At 35.5% G+C, this 23,770-nt stretch overlaps 1 protein-coding gene across 3 annotated transcripts in view; it reads right to left on the bottom strand.

The window, feature by feature from the left end:
* Positions 1 to 23,770, bottom strand: part of LOC145680865 (methyl farnesoate epoxidase-like) — a 132,725-nt gene that overhangs the window by 5,630 nt on the left and 103,325 nt on the right. For all 3 annotated transcript variants that reach the window (XM_081751999.1, XM_081752000.1, XM_081751998.1), the window contains exon 8: positions 16,439 to 16,580. In XM_081751999.1, coding sequence (XP_081608125.1) covers positions 16,439 to 16,580 — 142 coding nt within the window. The remainder of the gene's footprint in view (positions 1 to 16,438; positions 16,581 to 23,770) is intronic.

Genomic DNA, 23,770 nt, shown 5'->3' with positions numbered 1-23,770 from the left:
TGTGAATGGAAAATCAATGAAAAGCAAAAGAAGGAGATGGCTGAAATTCAGCTCAAATGTAGAAGAGACTATGTATATTCTACGTTTTAGAAGCAAATTGTCCTAAAATGTATGGAACATAGTTAAAAAATCATGAAACAGGGACATTAATATCAACGAAAAACCAATGAAAGAAAATGAAGTTATCAACTTATCTCAAAAACTATAACAAAGAGATGGCTAATTAAAAACCTATTGCAAAGACATAATAAAGAGCTTCAAGAAATTTTATAGCGCGTAAGTTAAATATGGATAGAACTTTGTCAAAAGTCAAGTTGTTTGAGTAAAATCAGTAATAATGATAAAGTGTATGTATCTTTTGCAATTTACCCAGAAAGTTCCAAGCGGAGGTTACATGCTTCAAATATCTCACAACTCGATTTGGAATCTCGAAACTCGAATTAGCACGGATCGTGACATTTGGCCTGATCACGTGACACAGTCCGGTCCTTATGACAAACCGGATAGGCCCTTTCCTTTATTTGTAATATATTTTGCCTGTCATTAGTTTTACTTTATTTCGGTTAATAAGTAATTTCACTAGTTCACACACTAGTTCACGTAGAATTTCACTGTTAATTCTACACAATAACTGTGTGTTATCCTATTTATGGTAAAATTTAACAATGGATAGTGCTACATCAATAACATCAGAGTTTGGAGTAAATAGCTAAAATGGTAGCGGTTAAATCAACTACATTACGTGATATTCATAGGTTGAAATTTACCGAGAACAAGTGCAACAACATTAAGAACAGATAGCAGCACGTCTATTAATGCAGGCCTATATTTTTTTCGGAAAATTCATATATCTAAAATAATTTACTTGAAAGGTTACAGAAAGCTTAATGTGCTATTCGTTATTTGGTGTAATGTCAAATATACTGCTTAAAACCTTACTCATAGATGAATGTGAAAGGAAATCTATTACAAATTCTCAACGTTAGTTAGGAAGATAATTATTACAGCTGGAGCGTAGAATCCACGTTAAAATACTATAAGTAGTCATTATTTAATTCAGTTTTTATTCACTCCAGTGTGCCTCAAAGCTCTGCCCTCTCTCCTCTTCTATATCTCCTGTTTGTGGTTGGCACTGCCCCTAATGTCCACACTTATCAATATACCGATGACACTGCTTTCGTTTGTACTGCAAAGAGTATTCAACCAATTAATTCTTCTCTCACCATTGCAATCAACTCCTTTCTTCAATGGTGCAATAAATGACAATTCCATTAAGACGCATGCGATAGTCTTTATTTCACCTTTAAAACTCTCTATAGTTCAGATAAATCCTAATCTCCTTGAGTCAGTGTACACAGTATAGGTGCCTGCCAAATCAAATAGGTCGTTTACATTTGTCTCACTATCGACCATCATCTAACTTGAAGACCATATCTGAACTACATAATTCGCAAGACCTATCATCATCTCAATTATTCAAACATCCTATTAGTAATCACGTAGTGATTACAGCCCACTACATGTCCACCCTGTGAATTGCTGCACTATCTTGCTAAAACAAACTAGAAGTTCTCTAACATCATGCTTCAGTTTGGCTTATAAGGTTAAACTTCTAACTCAGGGACTGTATAACCGGATCACTTTTCCTATTATACTTAATCATAGAAAAGTTAAGTCTAAAATTCATTGCCACCAGGTTTCAGCAACGGCATACATTACTTCTGGACCCTATAGACCTTGACCGCCACTACGATCTCGGCTATAACTCCGTCAGTTGCCTTCTACCCTTGTTCTTTCCACCTTGTCTTAAAAGTATTCCCTCCGACTATTTCTATCAGTTTGTTGCTTCTGCCTATTCTACTAATCATCTTTTACTTTCACTTTACTTCGTCAAGTGCACTTCACTATAATGTGTTAATCTTCCTGCTTTTATGATTAAATTCCAAAGATGATAGTGATGACATATTTATAACACGTATTACAATGTAATAAAATATTGAAATTCAATTAAGTGCTTAATAAATTAAGTGATATTTTTATTTTTACACACTTTCCATATACCATCTCCAATCTCCTCTCTGTTATAAGTTTTCCACCTTTCGCTCTGGATAGATGGCATAACCCTCTCAAGAGCACTAGGTTTCAGCTAACAGCAACAGCAAAAAGTAATACTAAATTATAGTACAGATGTACCTGAATAATACACAGGATTTAGAAGGAGCTGTGATTCTTTCGCTAACAAGGAAATGGTACCAACCTCACACGTCCGAGTTGGACAAAATTTCGTATGGATGCTAATTTAAGGTCGATGAATAACGTGGGAATAGTCCTTTGATTCGCTTTTGCGTACTTTACGAGATATACAGGGTCATGCAAAACAATGCAACATAAAACAACTATGTAATCCGAGTTCGAATTACACGAAATTTCTTATAGATACTATCTTGAGGTCGGTGAATAACGTGGGAATAGTCATTCGATTCGCTTTCGAATACTTTGCTAGATGCAAAAGTAAAATAACATAGAAGCATTCTGTAATTCACCGGTATAGGACGATGAAAGCCCACACGTGGATACCAAAATGAATATGCTTAATTTCATGGCGTTAATGAGGAACGCAGTGATGCCGCACGAAAATCTCAAAGGAGGCTCCACATGAAAAATGAAAGGAAAAATACTGTTCGATGTTGAGATCTTGGAAAGAAGTACGAGTCTTTGAGGACACATGTCTTTGAAATTGCACCGTTTACCAATTGCAGTAGCACCTTGGAAGGTCAACATTAGAACAGAAACTGTGTTCTAGCGACTGTAAAATAAACAGTAATAGACAAAGTTTGCCCAAAAAAAGAAAAAGAAAAAGAAAAAAAACAGCACAACTCACATGTTCGCTTCCGACACGCCGCGCCTTGCTTGTCCATGTCGCTTGCTGTGTATGTCAGACTGTCATTCTGCATACACGATTCAAATATAGCAAGTCTGTCTGTTACCCACGAACAGTAGATTCATACAACAGGCTAATCCAAGTACATTCTAAATCACCGTTGGAGTTGCGCACGCCGATCACGTGGTGCATAAATGAAACCTTAAGCCCCGCCGACAGTCATAAGTCATAACGGATGATATATGGAGGATCAACATCCCTGGTTTCCATTTTATGCTGGACTCGGATTACATAGTTGTTTTCTGTTGCATTCTATTTCGCATCACCCTGTATACCTCTTAAAGTACGCAAAAGCGAATCGAATGACTATTCCCACGTTATTCACCGACCTCAAGTTAGTATCTGTACGAAAGTTCGTCCAACTCGGACTCGGATTAAATAGTTGTCTTATGTTGCATTCTGTTTTGCATCACTCTTATATCTCGTAAAGGACGCAAAAGGGAATCAAATGACTATTCCCAAGTTATTTACCGACCTCAAATTAGTATCTATACGAAATTTTGTCCAATTCGGACTCGGATAACATAGTTGTCTTGTGTTACATCCAGTTTTGCAATATCCTGTATATCTCGTAAAGTACGCAAAAGCGAATCGAATGACTATTTCCACGTTATTCACCGACCTCAAGTTAGTATCTATACGAAATTTCGTCAACTCAGACTCGGATTACATAGTTGTCTTATGTTGCAGTCTGTTTTGCATCACCTTGTATATCTCGTAAAGTACGCAAAAGCGAATCAAATTACTATTTCCACGTTATTCACCGACCTCAAGTTAATATCTATACGAAATTTCGTCCAATTCGGACGTATCAGGTTGGGACCAATTCATTGTAAGTCATTCTTCGTAGTAAATAAATGGCTTGACGGATCGCTGACGAATGATACAGTTATCAATGTTAACAACCTCAAGGGCTTCTATTCCCATTGTAGGCGGAGTGTTATTAGCAACACATAGTATATATTTGAAAGAACGCCATGGCGCTGCTCCTATATCTGAGTTCCTTCGGTCCTTCACCTAGTTTTTTTTTTTTTTTTTTTTTTTTTACACCGCCGCTGTGCTACTTTTCCACCCCCGACACGGCTCTGTATCAAACTGGTAACACTAAGCTTATGTTAACTGTAACACTATAACCTGAAATAACACGCTACATTGATAGTTATGTTGGGACAATTAGCCTGAGTTCACATTAAGTTCAATCATGAGTTTTTGCTGTGTATGATCCACAATTTGTATTGATCAATAATGTCCTACTGTATTTTTGTTGCGAAAGAATACCAGAATGTTCAGAAGTGTGTCAGATCAGCGATAATGTCCGTTACTTAAGAACAGAAGTTCTCATGATTTTCTCATAACATAACTTCACTTATTAACACTGTAAATGTTCTAGTTAGCGTGAAGAACATACAATTTTAGAAGTTTGCTTAAATTCCTTATTGGTAATGTCGATTCCGAATTGGCTAGAATCAGTGGTCGAAGTGGAAGGAGTGCTTGAAGAAGCGCGACACCCAATTGTAAAATGTTATAATGTGTATTCCCTCACTTCTTGAAAGTAAGTTCAAAAGGAAAATAATAACTATGATGATACAGTTTTACGAAGAAATACCAACTGCCACCGCAGACTTCTTCAGTTTTTTTTTTTTAAATCCTTTTCAACACTAGTAATGATTACAGTAACTTTTGTCTTAATGTAACTGTTAAAAAGCTCCTTAAACTTGAATAAGCATTATGTGAAATAAACCTTATTTGTTTAGGTGTGTAATTAAATCCTATTGGTGAGTTTTCTTCTTATAGAGAACACTTGATCTGGAGTGACGGCTTACCAAACTTTGCGTGTATATGGCTTCGGAAACTTGGAAGTTTAGTTGAAAACTGGAGCTGCTATAGTTGTAAATCTCTTCCTCTTTCGCCTTTAATGTCAGCACTTCTCTCACAGTCGGAGAGAATGTCGTTATTTTTGCCACTTTTAGCTTGCTTCCAAGTTCCGAAGGCGTCGTATTTCAGAGGAAGGGGAAGAGTATTCATAATATTTAGTGGAACGAGTAATGCTTTAATTTTCTGAGGAAAACTGTCTCCGACGGGGAAATTCCCCCTTGGGAACAGTTCATCTTTGTGGCTGTCTACTCCAATCATGATCCTTTTAAGTACTTCAAGAAATCTTTGGAAACTATCCAGCGCAAGAGAGAGAGAGACAGACAGAATATGTGTTTGTTTCTCTAATCATTTGTGTGCTTTGTGTGTTTCTGTATAGTGTACAAGCATCCGCACTTTTTATTTATTTATTATTATTTTCGTTTCCCTTATAATTACTTCTAACGAACACCATAGGCCTTAATAACTGTTATCAAGAACAGGAGATGAAAATGTAATACGCTTGTGGCAGTATGCATTTAGGTCGTTCATTGTTCTGTTGCAGAACCTGATAGAATAGTTCGTAAAGAAAAAAAAACCTTTTATAGATACTGTATGTACGCCGAGTTCAACAAAAGAGCTAAAATGTAGAAAATAATAATAATAATAATAATAATAATAATAATAATAATAATAATAATAATAATAATAATAATAATAATAATAATAATAATAATAATAAAAGTGATTAAAAGCTGAAAATTAATTTAATATCATTATTCATAAAAATGTTGAAGTTTGTGCCAAACCAAAATAACTAATGACTGCTAGAAGTACCAATTCAATCTAATTTTATATGAGGTATTAATTTGTTTGGCTTAACACAAACTTTATAGGGTCTATATACTTATACAGGATGTTTCAAAACAACACCGACAACGTTTGGGAGATGATTCCTGACACCAAGGTAAAACAAAAAGTATAGAGTAACCTGAGAGCACAAATGCTTCCTTTCGGAGTTAAAGACGGCCGAAAACATTAAAAAAATGAACTTTAAAGGTCCATTGCTCCAAATCTATGGGACCTATCATAGTCGGGTCAAGACTTCACTTATAAACTAATATGTGCCCTATCCAAATATCTATGTTTCAGAATTCTAAGGTACTCATGCAACAATTTTTAAAGAGGGAGTTTGGCTAAGGGGTTTTTAATTTGAAGTACTCACCAACTACCTCTATAAAAGTTGCTGCGGAAGTACCGCAGGATTCTGAAAACTGGATATTTGGATAAGGCACATATTAGTTTCTAAATAAAGTCTTGACCCGACTATGGTAGGTCCCATCGTTTTGGAGCTATGGACCTTTAAAGTTTACTTTTTCATGTTTCGACAGCCTACAACTCCGAAAGGAAGCATTTGTGCACCTAGGTTGATCTATACTTTTTGTCTTATCTTGGTGCCAGGAATCACCTACCAAACGTCGGTGTTGTTTTCAAACAACCTACAGATATATATATATATATATATATACATGTGTGTGTGTGTGCAATGGTATGGGTGAACATGAAAACAATGAAATCCGTTAATTACGATAATAACACTATCAGCTGTTGATGAATTTCATACCCTAGTTTTAAAAACTAACATTAGATCTTATTGACAAATTTTGTAATCTAGCTCAGAAAACTATAGTTCGATCCTTATGGAGCTTATACAGAAATTCATTCGATATTCTTTCACCAAGAAGGAATATTTCTTCAAAAAGAAACGGCAAAAAAAAAAAAAAAAAAAAAATCCAGCGCATCTACATCGAAGTTATGGTTGGTCATAAGATATTAAAATAGGTTGATTACGTTTTTCACGCTACACTTGTTGAGATGTTTCATTCTACCTCTGAAGATTATAATTGCATAATAATGAAAATTATTTGGAATCACCGGGAAACTATGCTCTTTCAAACAAACAAACAATTAATAATAATAATAATAATAATAATAATAATAATAATAATAATAATAATAATAATTATAATAACCATCAAAGTCGGTGGAACTATGTTTGAAGATAAGTGTGAACTTGGACAAAAGACATATGTATTTATACACCTCGAATCAAGAACCTCCTCCATTTTTTTTAAGTCGGTTAAAAATACATTATATTTGAAAGTTTATACTCATTAAATCTGTGTTCACCATGATCCATACCTATAAACAATGCATTAAAATATGCACTAAAATATATATTTACAATACAAATGAATATTAATTTAATACCCCACAATAATGCTCTTTAGACGAAATGAGACAGATAGTCCGGGATCCACAGTAAATGTCCGTAAAAATTTGTGGGTGCACGGAGTTTTATTGTTGCATCGTGTTCTTCGACCTATCGCTTTCTATTTTTTCTTGGGTAGACATCTCAATTATGGTCGCTTACCTCCACAGGCGCCATTTTCCAATATGGCCGCCAAATAAGCAATCACCTTACATAACTAAGGAACTAAGTCATCTAGGAAAGTGATCTTGGTGTCGAATCATAGGTTTTCGGGGTCAGAGAATTCAAATATTACCTTACATTTGCGATATATTGAAGTCTTGCATATAATATAGCCAGGGGCGTACGCAGGAATTTATTTCGGAGGAGGTCCAAAGCTGACACACCGATACCAAGTCATTTCAAATTAAGAGACTTTACAATAGGAGCTCTTGACAAGTTCGACTTTGAGGATATTCACCGCTCTCAGATACATTTGAGAGCCATCGTACTGCTGTGGTTCTTTTTCGACATAAAAGATCAGAAGAGATCCGCAGAAAAAAGTACTAACTGCACTGATGAACAGAACTTGTAAACTTTTGTGTGAGCTTCCGTGTCGAAAAAAATACTACCTGGTAAATCAAAGGAAGAGTACCAACTCTGCTTTTCCGAACAACTTTAAAGTAGCTGAAGATGTTGGTATTCATTCATCTGATGAGGCATCCACATTTACTCTAAAAACTGAGTTTGTTATTTCTCTTACTCGATGTGGTGCATTTTCAGGCGACGGTCAGCTCGTATCACCAACATGGAGAAATATACACTCTTTAAATTCATCCAAATTTTACGTGTATTAAGAGATACAAGGAGTAACAATGAAAAATTTAGGAAGGAGCTCATCTTTACCAGAGAGAGGAAACTGACGGACAGAATTGAATAGTCTATGTCCCCACTTTTGAAACTCTTACCACAAACAACGTAGCTGTAACACCTGCCATAATCAAATCAAGGGATTTTGCACAGATTCAGAAGAAAATCACATTACAAATGAAAGAGGTTTGACAATGCAAGAAACACTCTCTCATGATTTCGTAAATTCAAGTTAGTTGTTTGAAGGTGATGCACCTTCGAGACCAACATAGTATGATCAAGTATCGCATCTGGATAAAAAAAATGACAAGAGTACCTCATTTCATCCAAAATTTCAAACACGGACTACTGTAGTTGTTGATTTCATGTTGCAGATAAGAATGTTGAAAATATCAGTATTTAATAACTTTGGAGAAGCAATAAACGCTGTTATTGAACGAACCACTAAAGTATGCCCAGCCAAAGAAATACACTTTATTTTTGACAGTTGTTGTGATAATTCAATCAAAGAAAGTAAGAGAGTGCGTCAATCAGGCACTACCGGATCTATTCCTCTCGCTTGCCTTCAGTCTCAGACTCATATACCAATCCAAACTGAAATTCTGGAATGCTGTTCAAAATAAAATATTGCTGCAAGCATTAGCAAAAATAAATTATATTTGAAAAACCTTCAACAGACTTAATTCTTGTTACAAGCGGAATGGTAATAAATGACAATATCCTTCCTGCTACCGTAGGCATAAAAGGAAACGTAACTAATATTGAAATGCTCACATCAAAGATTGAAGAAACCGACCAAGGAATTGTACCTCACACAAACTGGTAAAGAACGCGGCGGGCAGCGAGTTGTCCAATGATACTGATGTGGCTATTTTGTTACTAAGACATTTTGCAACCTTGAGTAGTAAAGGGCTGAAGCAATTGTAGTTAACGTCTGGGGTGGGAGAAAAGAATCGTTTCATTCCTATTCACCACTTATATGATAAACTTAGAGACAAAATGAGTAGCTTCGTCCTCAAGGCTCACATTTTCACTGGCCATGACATTGTAAGTAAAGTGGGTACAAACAATGCAGCACTGAATGCACAACCAACAAATTATCTTCTTCATTTTGCTGAAACAAGCAGTCTCTCAGCTGAAGACATGAGGAATGCAGAAACATATTTTACGAAAGTGTGGGCGAAATCGACTAAAGTTGAAACTTTTTGATGGTTTATGCTATGAACTTTATCGACTGAGCCCTAAACTCATCAGAGCTGCAACTCACTTCATCTACTATTCGAGGTCCCATTAAACGCGCGTACTTGGTCATCGGAGAATCTCTGTTGTCATTAGTAGGCTCCGGATTCTTAGGTTCGAACCTATTTTATTCCTGTACAGTGAATGCAAAAAATTCGTGTTTTCTTTACATTTCAAGTTGCTATAAGTAGAACTATATTAGTTTTATAGGACCTAAAATGTCCTAATTGGGGGGTTAGGACCTAAAAAATCCTAAATTAGCTTTTAGAACCTATAACTTCCTAAATGATTCTTTATAGATATTTTTAACTTGAAAAATACTTTCAAACACGTAGTCAATCGTCAACGACATAATTTCATCTGTAAAGAAGGTTTTCTTGAAAGCTCCTAACAGAGTGGCTACCTTCAAGGATATGCTTCCAAACACACCACTGCCACCACAGCCCGTTGTGTCCCGTTGGGGAACGTGGCTCTCAGCAGCACTGTACTATGCAAATAATTTTGAAAGCATTGTTCAGGTCATTGATTCGCACGACGAGATTGAAGCCCCTTCAATCATGTCTGCAAAAAAAGCAATGAAGTCACAGTTTGCTGTACAACAACTAAGTTACATTAAAGCCAACTTGTCTCATCTGCCTCAGACCATCACTGAATTGGAGAACAAGTCTCTTCCACTAACAGAAGATCTTCAAATTCTTCAAGAAGTGAAAGAGAAAAAAGTACCTGGGGAAGTTGGAACAAAAATTGCGGACAAGTTGGAGACGGTTTTGAAACGCAGTCCTGATTTCACACAGATGAAACTAATGGGCCAAATTCTTCGTGGAGACAATGTCCAAGAAAATTTGCTATGGAATCCCGAGGAATTAGCCAGTATGAAATATGCGCCTCTTACATCGTGTGATGTGGAATGCAGTTTTTCTGCATTCAAGAGAATTTTGTCAGACGACAGGAAAAAGTTCACAACAGAAAATCTTGCCAAATATTTTGTTGTTCAGTGCCATTACAGAGAGTGTGAAGTGCATTTTTTGAGCTATAAAAACATGAAAAGTGTCGGAAAAACAATATTTGAACATTCGTATTTCCTCAGTGTATCGTTAGAAAAGTGAAGTGATATTTGTGGTGTTGTATAAAATTTCAAATATAAGAAAACTGACAAAAACTACTATTACTACTACCATTATAGTACGACAGGCCATACATATGTTAAACTATATTTCAGCTATCAAAAAAAGTCCAAGGTAAGAAGAGTTTTATTATTTTTATTACGCAGAAGACTGGTTAGCATAAAGCTTACTAAATTAAGGTTACCATTTAAGTATGAAATAGCTAACAAAGTGTTTAAAGTGTAGTAATATTCCGTTTTCAGTAATATAACGCTAAAAATCGTAAACGGTGTTTTTAAAAACCTATAAAATCCTAAAATGCACTTTTTAAAATCCTAATTTGAATTTTTTGGGACCTAAAAATCCGAAGCCTAGTCATTAGAAAAGGAACATATTACTGAAAGACCTGTGAAATGTGGATGGGAGGAAGTAGACGGTTTCCTGAGACCGAGAAAGTGTTTCCGATCTTTACCAGATACTGTATTGCGAGTGTGCTTTTGCAAAACAAACAATTGTAAACAATATATATGTAAGACATTTCAACTGTTGTGTACAATGTACTGCTTTTGTTACAAGCGCTGTGAAAATTCTCAGCTATAAGTCACATTCATTTTGTTTCAGACATAAATTTGGACGCATATTAGGTAATCTTTAATCTTTATTTGCAAAAATAAACTACTTTTAGTGGTTTAAATAATAAGGTAGCTCAAATGTGAGGTATAAGATATGTGCGGGAAAGACTTAAATTGTAAAAGGGTAACGCAGTGCTCTTTATGAAACCACTTCATTTTATGTGTTGATATTGATATTTTATATTTTGACACAAAAAATAGCATATATTAAACATGACAAAATAATATTCGAGACTGTAAATATTGTGGTTGCTAAAATGTTGTGTATAATATTGTTTATATGTGGGAAATATTGTAAGAATACTCAGTTGTTTAGCCACATCAGCACCTTTTCTAATGGTTCAATTTGTTTATATTAATGATATTTTGGACCATTAACAAATATTAATTCTTAGTGGTACTAATAGCACAATATTTGATTTATTGCTTTTACATATATTGTAAACGTAAAGTCATTTTGTATATTAACTTTGTTTCCGAAATAAAGCCTTTTCAAAAAGACAAATTTTTGATTTCTTATAATTTTGTTAAAATCTATTCGAAATAGTCAAATCATGATGATAGTATTAGACACTAAGGTGCATTCGATATGTCTTGTCCCGTACGTCTCATTTGCGTAATTATTATTTCAGAAGCCTTCAATCTTTGGTTGTTTTTAATGTTTGTGATATTTTAGCGTCGTTAGTTTACAACACTGAACAATAAGTGTGGTATTGTTTGTTTTCTTTTTAAATGTAGATTTGAAATTTGTAATGACCTGACGTAGAGACTTTTAAAAAATACAACGTTGTGATGGATTGGCAACACTGTTAATATGTTGGTATTGAAGAGTACGCCAAAATGTATCTCTCTTTGTGGTGAACAAATATAATTGAAAACTTCTGTTGATTCGGTTTGTGGTTTTCTAGATATTCCCGTGAATGAATTAAAATGGTCCACCCTGTATATACATAGTATATCTTTTGTCTGTAATATATACAATTCTTCAATATATAGCAATTTTATGATATTTCACTTTCTTGACCTCGAAAACCTATGATTCGACACCAAAATCACTTTCCCAGGTGACTTAGTTCCTTAGTTATACATGTTGGTTGCTTATTTGGCGGCCATATTGAAAAATGGCATCTGTGGAGATAAGCGACCATAATTGAGATGTCTACCCAAGAAAAAGTAGACAACGATAGGTCGAAGAACACGATGCAACAATAAAACTCCGTGCAACCACAAATTTTTACGGGTATGTACTGTGGATCCAGGACTAAGATTATTAATAATAAGTAGCAGCGTCGTATGTACACCACATGAAGGATTTTGGTTTGAATTCCACGATATATACTGAATTAATATTAAACCAGAAGTGTTAGTGCATTGATCCACTTCCGCTTTTATAAGAGTGCAGATGCAGATGAATTGTATTCTTATGATTAGCTTGCAGAAAGCTGTGCCTCTCTATCTATTGTTGTTTCTATTCTATAGCAATCGCTATTAAAACCGGAAGTGGTTAGTTTCTACCATATCTGGTTTGGATAGAAAGATTGAATTGGAGATAGAATATATATTTTTGTAATGCTTAATTGGATAGAGGAAACAGCTTCTCTCTATCTATTAATATTTTTACTCTATAGTTATGACTATTAAAACCGGAAGTGGTTCGTTTTCTGCCACATATGGTTTTAATAGAAACATTCAACTGGAGATGAAACATAATCTTAATTGGTTATATATAACTGCATTACGCTATCTATTACCGTTATTTACTCCATGATGATTAACGTTAAAACTGGAAGTAGTTGATTTCTACCACTCTCGGTTTGAATACGTGATTACGAGAAATTATGATGCCTATTCTTAGAATGCTAAATCGATTTGAAGAAAACGTATTTTGCTATCTCTTATATATTTTGCACTATGTAGATTAATATCGAAAGCCAAAGTTGTAATGCATTTCTATTACTAAATAGAGAGTTGAAGGAGAAACAATTTTTGTTGCTACAATTAATTGATTGCATAAAATCGTTTCTCTCCGTCTGTTACTCTCTTCCCTCTCTATATAGTTATCAACGTAAAAATCGGAAAAGGGTTGATTTCTACAACCCCTAGTTTCAACATCCCCTCCGAAATCGAACTCAAGTCCCAACTTTTGATCCTCATCATTCTGACCAAGGGGGTACGGTATCTCAGTGGTAGAACACTTACCTGTTATGCGTAGGGTCCTTGGTTCGATCCTCGGCCAAGTAAGTTTGTTGTGGAGAATATCGAGTCCGTGGATGTTCTCTGGGTACTCCCGTTTCCTGCCACATTCTCATTTCACCAATTCGTCCATCACCATTCACTTCCTTTATCATCTGACTCCTTTAGCCTAAAGTTCATGATCGTGGAATGTTAAACTAAAATATATTTTTCATTCCGAACAAATTTGGTGGTGAGCCGAGTAGCTTTTTAGATTATTTTGTCTCCCGGACAGATGGACGGTCGCACGGGCAGGTTAAATGTATAGAGGAGTTCTGGTGAAGCAAATTCCTTAGAAACGAATAACTATGAAGTAATTAATGGAACGACAACGTTAGGGGGAAATGGAAAACCCCAAGGAAACAGCGAAGACGATGTTGTCTGCCATAAACTCAAACAAAGGGCTATTTATGATAGGTTTATCAATATCTTTCACTTATTTTTATTTTATTAACAGAGATCAGTGGTAGAACGTTCACTTCTAATTTGTGGGGTCCCTGGTTCGATCCCAGCCCGTGCCAAGTAAACTTTCTGGTGAACAATCACCAAGTGCATGTGTTTTCTCCACGGATTCAAGGAATTATTTGTGATGTGAGGCTGTTTGGTTGTTGGTCGAATGGATCTGGTACACAACCGATGATTCAATTCATCCTAAAGATGTTCTACAGCATCACGTCGGGGCTTTGCGCCGGATAGGCAAGCACTTCCACCTGATTATTGTCAAACCACGATTCAATGGCGTGTACTGTTTGAACAGGAGCGTAATTGTGCTGATATAGAAAGGGACCTGTTCCAAAATGTTTCCAAAGGTCTATTGTTAAAAATGTCTTCGTACACACCAGAAGTTATCGACCTGTCAATAAAACTAACGGGTTCGCACCAAACCAGGAGAAACAGCTTTAAACCATGACACTGCCACCACCAAATTTCACGGTTGACACAATACACTTCAGTAAATAAGGTTCACCATGATTTCGCCCATACACACCCATCAGAGTGCTAGAGCATATATTATGATTCACTACTCCACATTACATTCTTCCACTGCTCCAAAGTCCAATTACGGTGTACTTTGCACTATTGCAAACGCCTCCGAACATTAGTGCGTGTGATAGGGCTTCCTGGTGGCAGTAGGACCATGAAAACCAAGTGCTATCACCTCTCTTTGGACAATTCTGTCACTACTCTGTGACCTTAGCTGAGACGGAAGTCTTCTGCAATCTCTAACAAAGATATCTTCCCGTTGGTTTCACACAACAAGCTTCAGGGTTCTCTGGTCTCGATCACTTAGTTTCTTGGGCCTACCAGAGCGAGACTTTGATTCAGTAATTCCATGGCATTTCTACTTGAATATGGCATCGCTAACTGTGGACCCGATTCACGTTTAGCTGCTGAGAAATCTCTGTGACTGTGACCATATGTCCAAATTTATGGACACCTATACTCACGCCCCCTTCGATTGCACTCAACTCGTTCCGTTCACTCATCGTAACAGACAATACACGTTTGATGCTCCAGCATTTCTGCCTTCACTTATATAGCATCGGTGAAATGTACTGACGTCATTCTGGGATCGTTTACTTAACGTGAATAGGTGTCCGGTGACTTGACAACACGTGTATCTATACATTTGACAGTCAATAGTTAAAACATTATTCGATAAATTTCAATTACACCTTTACCAATTTCTCCACTGAAATCCTGAAAAATTTAATCCGCTATTTACTTATGTATTCTTATATATTAAAAATAAGTCAAAATTCGAAACGATTTAGCCACTTTTCTTGACACATATAGAATCGGGCTTATTTTAAATCCTACATAGTGTATGGATTTGATTGTATTCTACTCTGAATTTATTCACCTTTAGTATAATAATATTAAATGTTAAATTCTTGTATCTGTAACTAATAACTACAAAGAAGTAGTTCTTTTACAAAATATTTTTCATGTAGTAAGTTTACACTTTATACAAATAGACAAAAGAAGCCTTTTCTACCTGACTAATGTGATTCATACATTTAACATCAGGCTGAAAATCTGGTTTTGGGAGCCAAGGATAGCACAAAATTCATACAGAAGAATGCATTACATTCAGAAGTGCAACATGAAGGCAGTTTTAAAACAGTTAGCGCCATATAATTCCCATGGGACTTACATTAAACTTTCTGTATGAATCGCAAATAAAACCGAAATTATAAATAATACAAATACATTTGCTGGACTGTTTCCAGAAAACTTTTACCTCGGGGTTCCGTCGGTTTATTATATTGGGAAAACTCATCAAGATCGACTGACGGCCTTATACAAAAGTAGCAGCATACGGAGACATGTAGGTCCCATGGGACATATGCATTCTTTACAGAAATTTTACTATGTAGTCTGTATCCCGCGGTGGTTCTTCTGTTAAAAACGAAGAAAGTAACTCGCCCGAAACCTAAGAAGGGGATGGGTCCTTGAGTTTAAACCTCCCGAAATCCCGATTTTTAGGCCTACGGCTCGTTATTGCACTACTCGTTATTGCGTCAACGTGTTGAGCAAAGGTTAATTTCCTATAAAATATAACTCCTAGATCTTTAATAGTATTTGAGGTAGACAAGGAAGTGACACTTATTGTATAGGTAAAGTTAATTGGATTTTCTTTCCTCGTCAAAGATACAGATTTACATTTGGACATATGGTATTCTTATCACACCATATTTGAAAGATCTGTAGATCCCGTTGAGGTTTCACGCAGCCATCAATTGAGCTTAATGTGAAGTATAATTTGAGATCGTGGGCAAAGAAATGAACTTCAGAAGTTTTAGTACACAGAGGAATATCATTAATAACAAGAAGAAACAACAGGGGACCTAGATTAGAACCTAGAAGGAGTCCCGGTTAAAGATCCTTCTCCATCTTTATTCTATATGAGATATTGGTGTTCTGTCGAATGTTTGTTAATTACTTGGACGCCAATCTTTCCTACCAGAATTCTCAGGAAACCCTCATTCCCTACAGGAAATCTTTTGCGCCACGACTAGAATATTCTGAATCATACATTTCTGAATAGAACAGATTACAAATCTAAGACGATACCATCCCACCTCAGTTCAATGTTTAAAAGTTTCGGATGCGTTCACTTGTAAAGTTTATTTCTTCACGCTCTGGGCAGGCTGTAAATCTTAAAGAAATCGACTGAAGGAAATCTTTACTGAAATATTTTTCTTGTTTCCATGAGTATATTCACCTCTCAAGTTTTGTAAACGAACTTCCGAAACACCTCCATGTATGATGGCAATGCAATATAGAAAGTTAACGTTGTTAAAGTAAAACTAACCTTGTCCAAATGGAATAATATGATCCTCTCTTTTCACTTTACCATTTTCATCTAAAAGCCGCTCAGGTCTAAATTCTTCAGGATCGCCCCAATAATCCTTATCCATATGCATCGCTGTTAGATTTGGTACCATTAATGTGTCCTGCAAGAGATAAGAAAATATAATAAATGCGGTGAGCGTGGGCACAAAAGAAATGAAATTAAAGGGCCGATCCAATGCATCAAGTATTCCTCAACTGTAATAATGATGTATAACACTCGAACGTCTACAATTTTTGTCACTATCGAACGCCCATAGGTGGACAATTTGCTCTCTTTAACTTTTCATGTTTCCAACTTTGTGGAAACATTGAGGGTAGATATTCATTTTTCTTCTGATGGAGGGACGGCACCAGAAAAGTTTGATGGGGTGGGCGGAAAAGGGCGGACCTAGTTGCTGGATGGGCGGTCAATGAAAATAAGAACTGGGCAATGTAGAAATTTTTTGGACAATAATTAAGTTTCAATCTTTAAACTCTTTAGTCAGCTAAGGCTCAGACCGAAATAGGGCAGGGACAAGAATGTGGAAAACAGCTGTATTGGCCTTAAAGAAGATACAATTCCGGCATTCGCCTGGTGGGACTGAAGAAATGCAGGGTTTAGGATGGGCTGCGGGAGTTCGTGGCTATATGCTCGACCTATCGAATTCCGCGTAGCAGACACACTACCTCTACTTCCAGGTTTTTTAACAATAATAACGGTGTGTATTTTCTACTGTGTAGTCGATGAAGTTCAAGACAGCTTTACCTTTTCTCCCTCCAATAATGCACATGAATCATAGAAATAAAGAAGGTTCAAACAACATAGACTAACAGATAAAACTCTACCTTTCGTTAATAAAGTAAGAAAAGTAAAACAAGAATAAAATAGGCTATTGCAAACATTTTTATGTTTGAAGCATTTTTTACAAAAAAGCAAGAGACAAAAAATGTGAATCATTTATATTTTCTCTCGTATATCCTTAATTTGTGCACATTAGATTTTTGACGTAATCTCTATATGCAACAGCAGATCTACGTATGTTACTAAAAGAATAGGGAAATTCGACAGCATAATTGTTTGATCATATCTTACACAGAAATCTTTGAAATTGAAACTCAAGTTGAAAAAAAATAAAACAATTATAAATTGGATAAAGAAGTAAATAGCAATTAACAAAACTTCATCATGATCCACAGAAACAACAATGCATTTTCAACTATGAAGGGCTGATCACATGGTACGAACATGATACAATAAACTTTTATACCTTGTAACCATTTCCTCTCTCCGTCCCCACAACCCACCCAAGACAACATTGAATAAATCCAAACATGTATTGGAAAGCAGGCCGTAAGGCCAGAGAGACAAAACAACCACACATCTGGATGAGTTATTTAACTTCCCGAAAATCTAATTTGGTTTCTGGCCAAAATACATACATGAATTCTATATACTATTGAGGTTATACTGCTGGTTTTATAAATATTAAAAAAGTCAAAAAATTAACAATTATATATATAATCTTTAATTATCAAAAATATTCAACAAGAAACTAAACGCAATTTAGTTTTGTCAACTCTAAGTTTTGGATATGTAATATTTTTAGTTTTGTTCAAAATTACCTTAACCACGAGGACACAATAGTCCTTCTTCTTTTTGTTACAAAAATGGCGTCAGCCAAAAAAAAAAATGACATATAATTATAATTATTATGTATGAAAAATATATGAACTAATACTCGGAATATTCACATAAATATATATATGTATATATTTTAAACTTATCTGCAATACGTATATTACTGGCAAGACTCGATTATACTGTCACAAAACTATAGATAATTGATGAGCTATAAAAAAAAAATGAAGTTAACTCACCAGGCAATTACGTCAACTGAAGCATCCGAGAATTTGTACATGGCGAGCCAGCAAACTCCCAACATGCTCCAGTAGATAACAAGTGAAAAATTAAATTCGTAAAAACAAAACTACAATACCGTGAAGTAAAAATAATAACCAAAGCAAGGGAACAATAACATAATAATAATAATAATAATAATATTTTATAAATGACTAGATTCTGAATACATTACATATCACCCTCCTCCGTTTGAAAAAGTTCAGGTGATCAGGCTGAACTTTTTCAGGCCCAGAATGATACCAACCTTATTCAGAAAATAGACCATTAAAATATATAAACCATAAATACATATATATATATATATATATATATATATATATATATATATATATATATACATATATATATATATATATATATATATATATATATATATATATATATATATATATATATATATATATATATATATAATATATAGTAAATGAAACAACTACCAAATATATACAAAGGAAATAAGTATTACATATAGATAATTTTGACGTTTTTGTGGCCACAAAAAAACAAATTATGAAGTGCAATTAACACAACAAAACCAGAGAAACATATATATGTGAATATTATATATCTAGTAGTCATGCCAGACCTTCGTAAACCTTAAGGATCATTAACATGCATTCGAGGTAAGTAGCGTTTTAATAACGATACATGATAAGGAAACTTCCTATTTTGAGATTCATTGAATAACAAAGCTGTATTTTTACTCAAAAACGAGTCAATAACCACGGGCCCAACCCATAAGTGCGACAAGGATTTATTAATCGCATCTTTCTTAGACGACAGAATATGAGAGCGATACAGCACTTTATCCCCTTCTGAAAATGTTACTGGAGTTACTCGTTTATTATAAATACGTCTTCGTTCATTCCATACTTTTTCCATATTGTGAAATACCTTAGACCAAATATCCTTGGCATCTTGAGCTACAATATCGTTATCAGAAATATCCCACCTAGCCATTAAGGGATCAATGGGTTCTCTTCCCATATACAAACGAAATGGGCTATATTTAAGTTCTGAATGAACTGCTGCATTAATGCCAAATTGCAATTCTTTCAAATAACTCGACCACTTGTCTTGTTTGTCATGAAAATAACTTCTAATAGCCGTTTTCAAAACCTGCACGTATCGTTCCACGGCGTTTCCCCCAGGAAAATAGGGTGAACTGCGTATATGCTTAATACCTAAGCCATGCAGGAAAGACCTGAAGGTATAACTTGTGAAATAAGAAGCCCTGTCCGTAGTGAGAGAAAAGGCGAAACCAAATTTACAAAAAATGTTATATAATTCGCGTGTAATAATAGTGCTATTGGCCTTCCTCAATGGAACTAAATGCAAAAAACGTGTACAGTTATCAAGTACCAATAACACATAAGAATAGCCAGAACTAATGGGCAAAGGACCAGCCAAATCGGCAAATAGATGTCCATTAGGAATCTTATTATATTTAGATATTAATTCCCCTTGAGGTTTGGCTAGTCTAGGTTTCGAAATTTGACAAGTATGGCAAGTGGTTACGAAAGACTTGATATCAGCCATCATATTCGGCCAAGTGAAAAGCCTACGAATTTTACACAAAGTTTTAAAATAACCAATATGATTGCCCGTTAGCTGAAATTCGTGATAGTAGCTCATGATCATATTTCTCAAACCCAAAGGTAACAATATTTTATACTGAACATTACGAGCTTTAGTTCGCTGGTAAAGAATACCATTTTCTATTCTATAATCACCCAACTTATTTCCATTATTAGCCACTTGTTGATATATGTCTTTCGTATCAGATTCAGTTTTTTGATAATTCCTAATATCGCCATAGGCTAGAGGCAAATCTCGCAAACTACATATAAAATTCTTAGCATAAACATCTTCATCCAGTGGTTCATCTAACACATCATACAAATTGGTGTCATATATACGGGTGAGAAAATCCGGTATTAAATTCTGTCCCGAGGTAATATGTTCAATTTTAAAATTGAACTCAAAAAGTCTTTGAATTATGTTACCATAACGAGATACTTTCTTAGGATTGCGTAACATATGTACCAAACTCATATTGTCAGTAAGGATAGTAAATTCATTTACCAAGAACTGCTGAAATCTAATCACCGCATTAAAAATACTAAGCAGTTCCAGTTCAAAGATTGTACGATTAGCGTCAGCCTCCTTTAAACGTTTAGAGTAGAAAGCAATAGGGAGCATTGAACCATCAGTTGTCTTTTGTGAGATTGTCGCAGCCAGGCATTTTAGAGATGCATCTGCCTGAAGATAAAATCTCTTATTAAAGTCAGGAACCTTTAGTATTATATTTTCTTCAAAGGCTTCCTTTATTCTTTTAAAGGCATCGACCTGCCTAGGCCCCCACTCAAATTTTTTCTTAGGAGATTTTAACTCCGTAATAGGAGACATTATTTCCGCATAATTAGGACAATGTTTCGCATAATACCCCAGAGCTCCCAATAATTTCTGAACCCCTCTTCTACAACGGGGGGGGGGGGGGGGTGGCAATCGACGGATCGCCTCAATACGCTCAGGGAGTAATGAAACATTACCATCAGAAAACAAAAAACCCAAATACTGAATAGAAGTTTGAAACAGCTTACACTTTTGAGGCGAGACCGTTATCCCTCTAGAACGCAATCTAGAAAATACCTCAAGCAACAAATTCTTGTGAGATTCTACATCTGAAGAAGTTAGGACAATATCGTCAATATAGAAATCAACACCCTTTCCTTTTAGATCACCCAGCACATCATACAAAACACGAGTAATTGCTTGACTTCCTATCTTTATTCCCATAGGGATTCTATTCCACACATAGGTTTTCCCCTCAAAAGCAAAGGCCGTGTAGGCCCTACTACTTTCTGCAAGGACAATTTGATGAAAACTCCGTTTGGCATCAATATGTGATATTATCTTAGCGTTAGCTAGTGAAGCCATACACTCTTCTACATTAGGACAGATCATATTATCACCCATTAAATGCTCATTTAATTTCGCGTAATTTAAAACTACTCTACCTTCCCCTTTGGAATTTTTAACAATGAAACAAGGAGATCGGTAATCAGAATTCGCTTCTTGAATGACCCCATTACGCTTATATTCTTCTATAAATTTTCTCATCTCATTTCTGTGAGCTTTCGACAGCGGATACTGTTTTTCACAAACAACAGTGTTATCCTTTAATTTTAAGTGATATTCAAAATTGGTAACCTTACCTATTTTATCTGTAAGAACTTCTTTAAATTCATCACACATATATTGAACAAACGAACTTAATGTAGGATTTGAAACAAGCAACTTTTTATCAACACTATTTATAATACTATTCGTATCAACACTAGGAGCCAAAGTGGCTGCATTATCAACACTACAACAGTACATTTCATATTCCACTGGTTGAATGTCTGGCACAAACAGGTGTATAGGAAAACAGCTGTTATTTTTATTTTGTCTTTTTGTTGATAAACATTCATTTTTCGCTGGCAAATGATAAGCACTCGCTAAACGTGTGGACTCTCGATTCTCATAATTATTAATAGATAAAGACCTCACCTGCTGTTTTTGAATGTCAGTGGCGTATCTTACCGGGACATCCACCTCACCAGAAACGCCAGGAATCAGGTTCCCCTCAGATAGCCGAGAATGTGAATCCTTCCACTGTGCCCCAGCAACAGAATAAACAGATGTAGCCTTAGATCGACGATCCTCTGCATTGTTAAACATTCGAACAGCGCAGGAAGTATCTGAGGTGACAGCATCCCCAAAAAGAGCGTGTATTGGGTGCCCTTCATCGACAGACTTCCTGCAAGTAGAATCAAAGGCACCAGTATCCATGTTGGAAAAAGATCCAGGGGAGGATGGATGGAGTTGAGTTGTTATTCCCGTAAGTAGGGGAATAGACAGTTGATAGCGTTGAAGTTTTAAAGATTTACTCTTAAAGTCCATGTAGCACTGAGCATCATTCAAAAATTCCAAACCCAATAAAACAGGAAATTCAAGTTCTGGATAGACAAATGAGCGCACACTAATAAGTTTGTTTTGTATTTTAAAACTGAATCGCACACACTTGTCTAACACAAGTTCGGTATTATTAACTGCCTTTCCTTTAAATGTTTTAGGAATAATTTTTAAGTTCATTTTTGTTTTCAAAAACTGAAACACCTCATTATTTATTAAATTGATTGAAGATGCTGAGTCTATACAAGCATGATATTGTTTACTAAACAGCTTAATTAACACATAAACACCTCTATTAGTCTCTTGTGAAATGGTACTGAAGCGTCCCTGGCCTTCAGTATTATACGAATGTCCTTTTATGTTCATAGAATTAAAGGAAGACGAAGGCAAGCGCGCAGCACTATCTTTATTGTGAAAAGTTCTACCACCTTTTGGAGAAAAATAATGCCCCGATCTAGATTTATGAAACGAGGGGGAAGCACTATCAGTAGCAGTTCTCGTAGAGGACGATGTGGGTTGAAACGAATTATTGAATTGCAGAGAATAAAGTTCATGCTTCATATACTGTTCCAATAATTGTTCAAAGTCTCTCATGGATTTAGGCATTCCAGCATAGAATAATTTCTCCCTAACACTGGGAGTAACACCCGAAGCAATAGAACGCAATATACTTTCTTCACCCACTGTAAGATCTGAAATTTTTACACTAGTACACACCCTCTTTACATAGTCCTTAATACGTTCACATGGACCTTGGGGACGATAAAAATTAGTAACCATAAGGTGATGTTGAGCACAGTCAGAAATTAACTGCCGAACAACGTGCCTACATACAGGGTCCCAAGCGCTAGCCAAAGAACACGCTTCAGTAAAAATATCACTAAGAGGATTTCTCATCCTGGATCTCACTGCCAACATTAAACATTCGAAAGGAAAAATGTTCAACTCGTCCAATTCACTCAATTGGACTAAAAAGGTATACAATTGGTCGGGCACTGTACCATCACACATCGGAAGTTGATTCACATACATATCAATAAGCTTCAATTGTACATTTTGTTCTAATTTGCTATGAGGGATTGAACCCGAACTCTCATTCATATAAGGTAGTGTTTGTCCGCCTATCATATGTTTACTAGTCCCACTATCACCTCTTGACACAAAATCGGTTTGAGTAACTTGTGACTTCGCCTCGGGTTTTGAACCCCATACCTTTCCGGAACGAGTAAGGTGCAAGTCCTTATCTTCTTTAGATTCTGACATTATGAATTATTACAAATATTTGTTGACAAAACAAATAAATGAAGTTTGTAAGACCTTAACAGAATATAGCTGTCGCTTTTTTTTTCTATTAAATAATAGCACGTACCTGTATTCGTACGTTCAAGGCTACACACCAGCAATCTACACCTGTTGTTTATAATCCAATTG

The sequence above is a fragment of the Thermobia domestica genome, chromosome 3 (assembly GCF_964235325.1).
Source record: "Thermobia domestica chromosome 3, izTheDome1.hap1.1, whole genome shotgun sequence".
Taxonomy (NCBI): Eukaryota; Metazoa; Arthropoda; class Insecta; order Zygentoma; family Lepismatidae; genus Thermobia; species Thermobia domestica.
The sequence above is the reverse complement of the archived record's forward strand: the minus strand, read 5'-3'. Positions and strand labels throughout refer to the sequence as shown.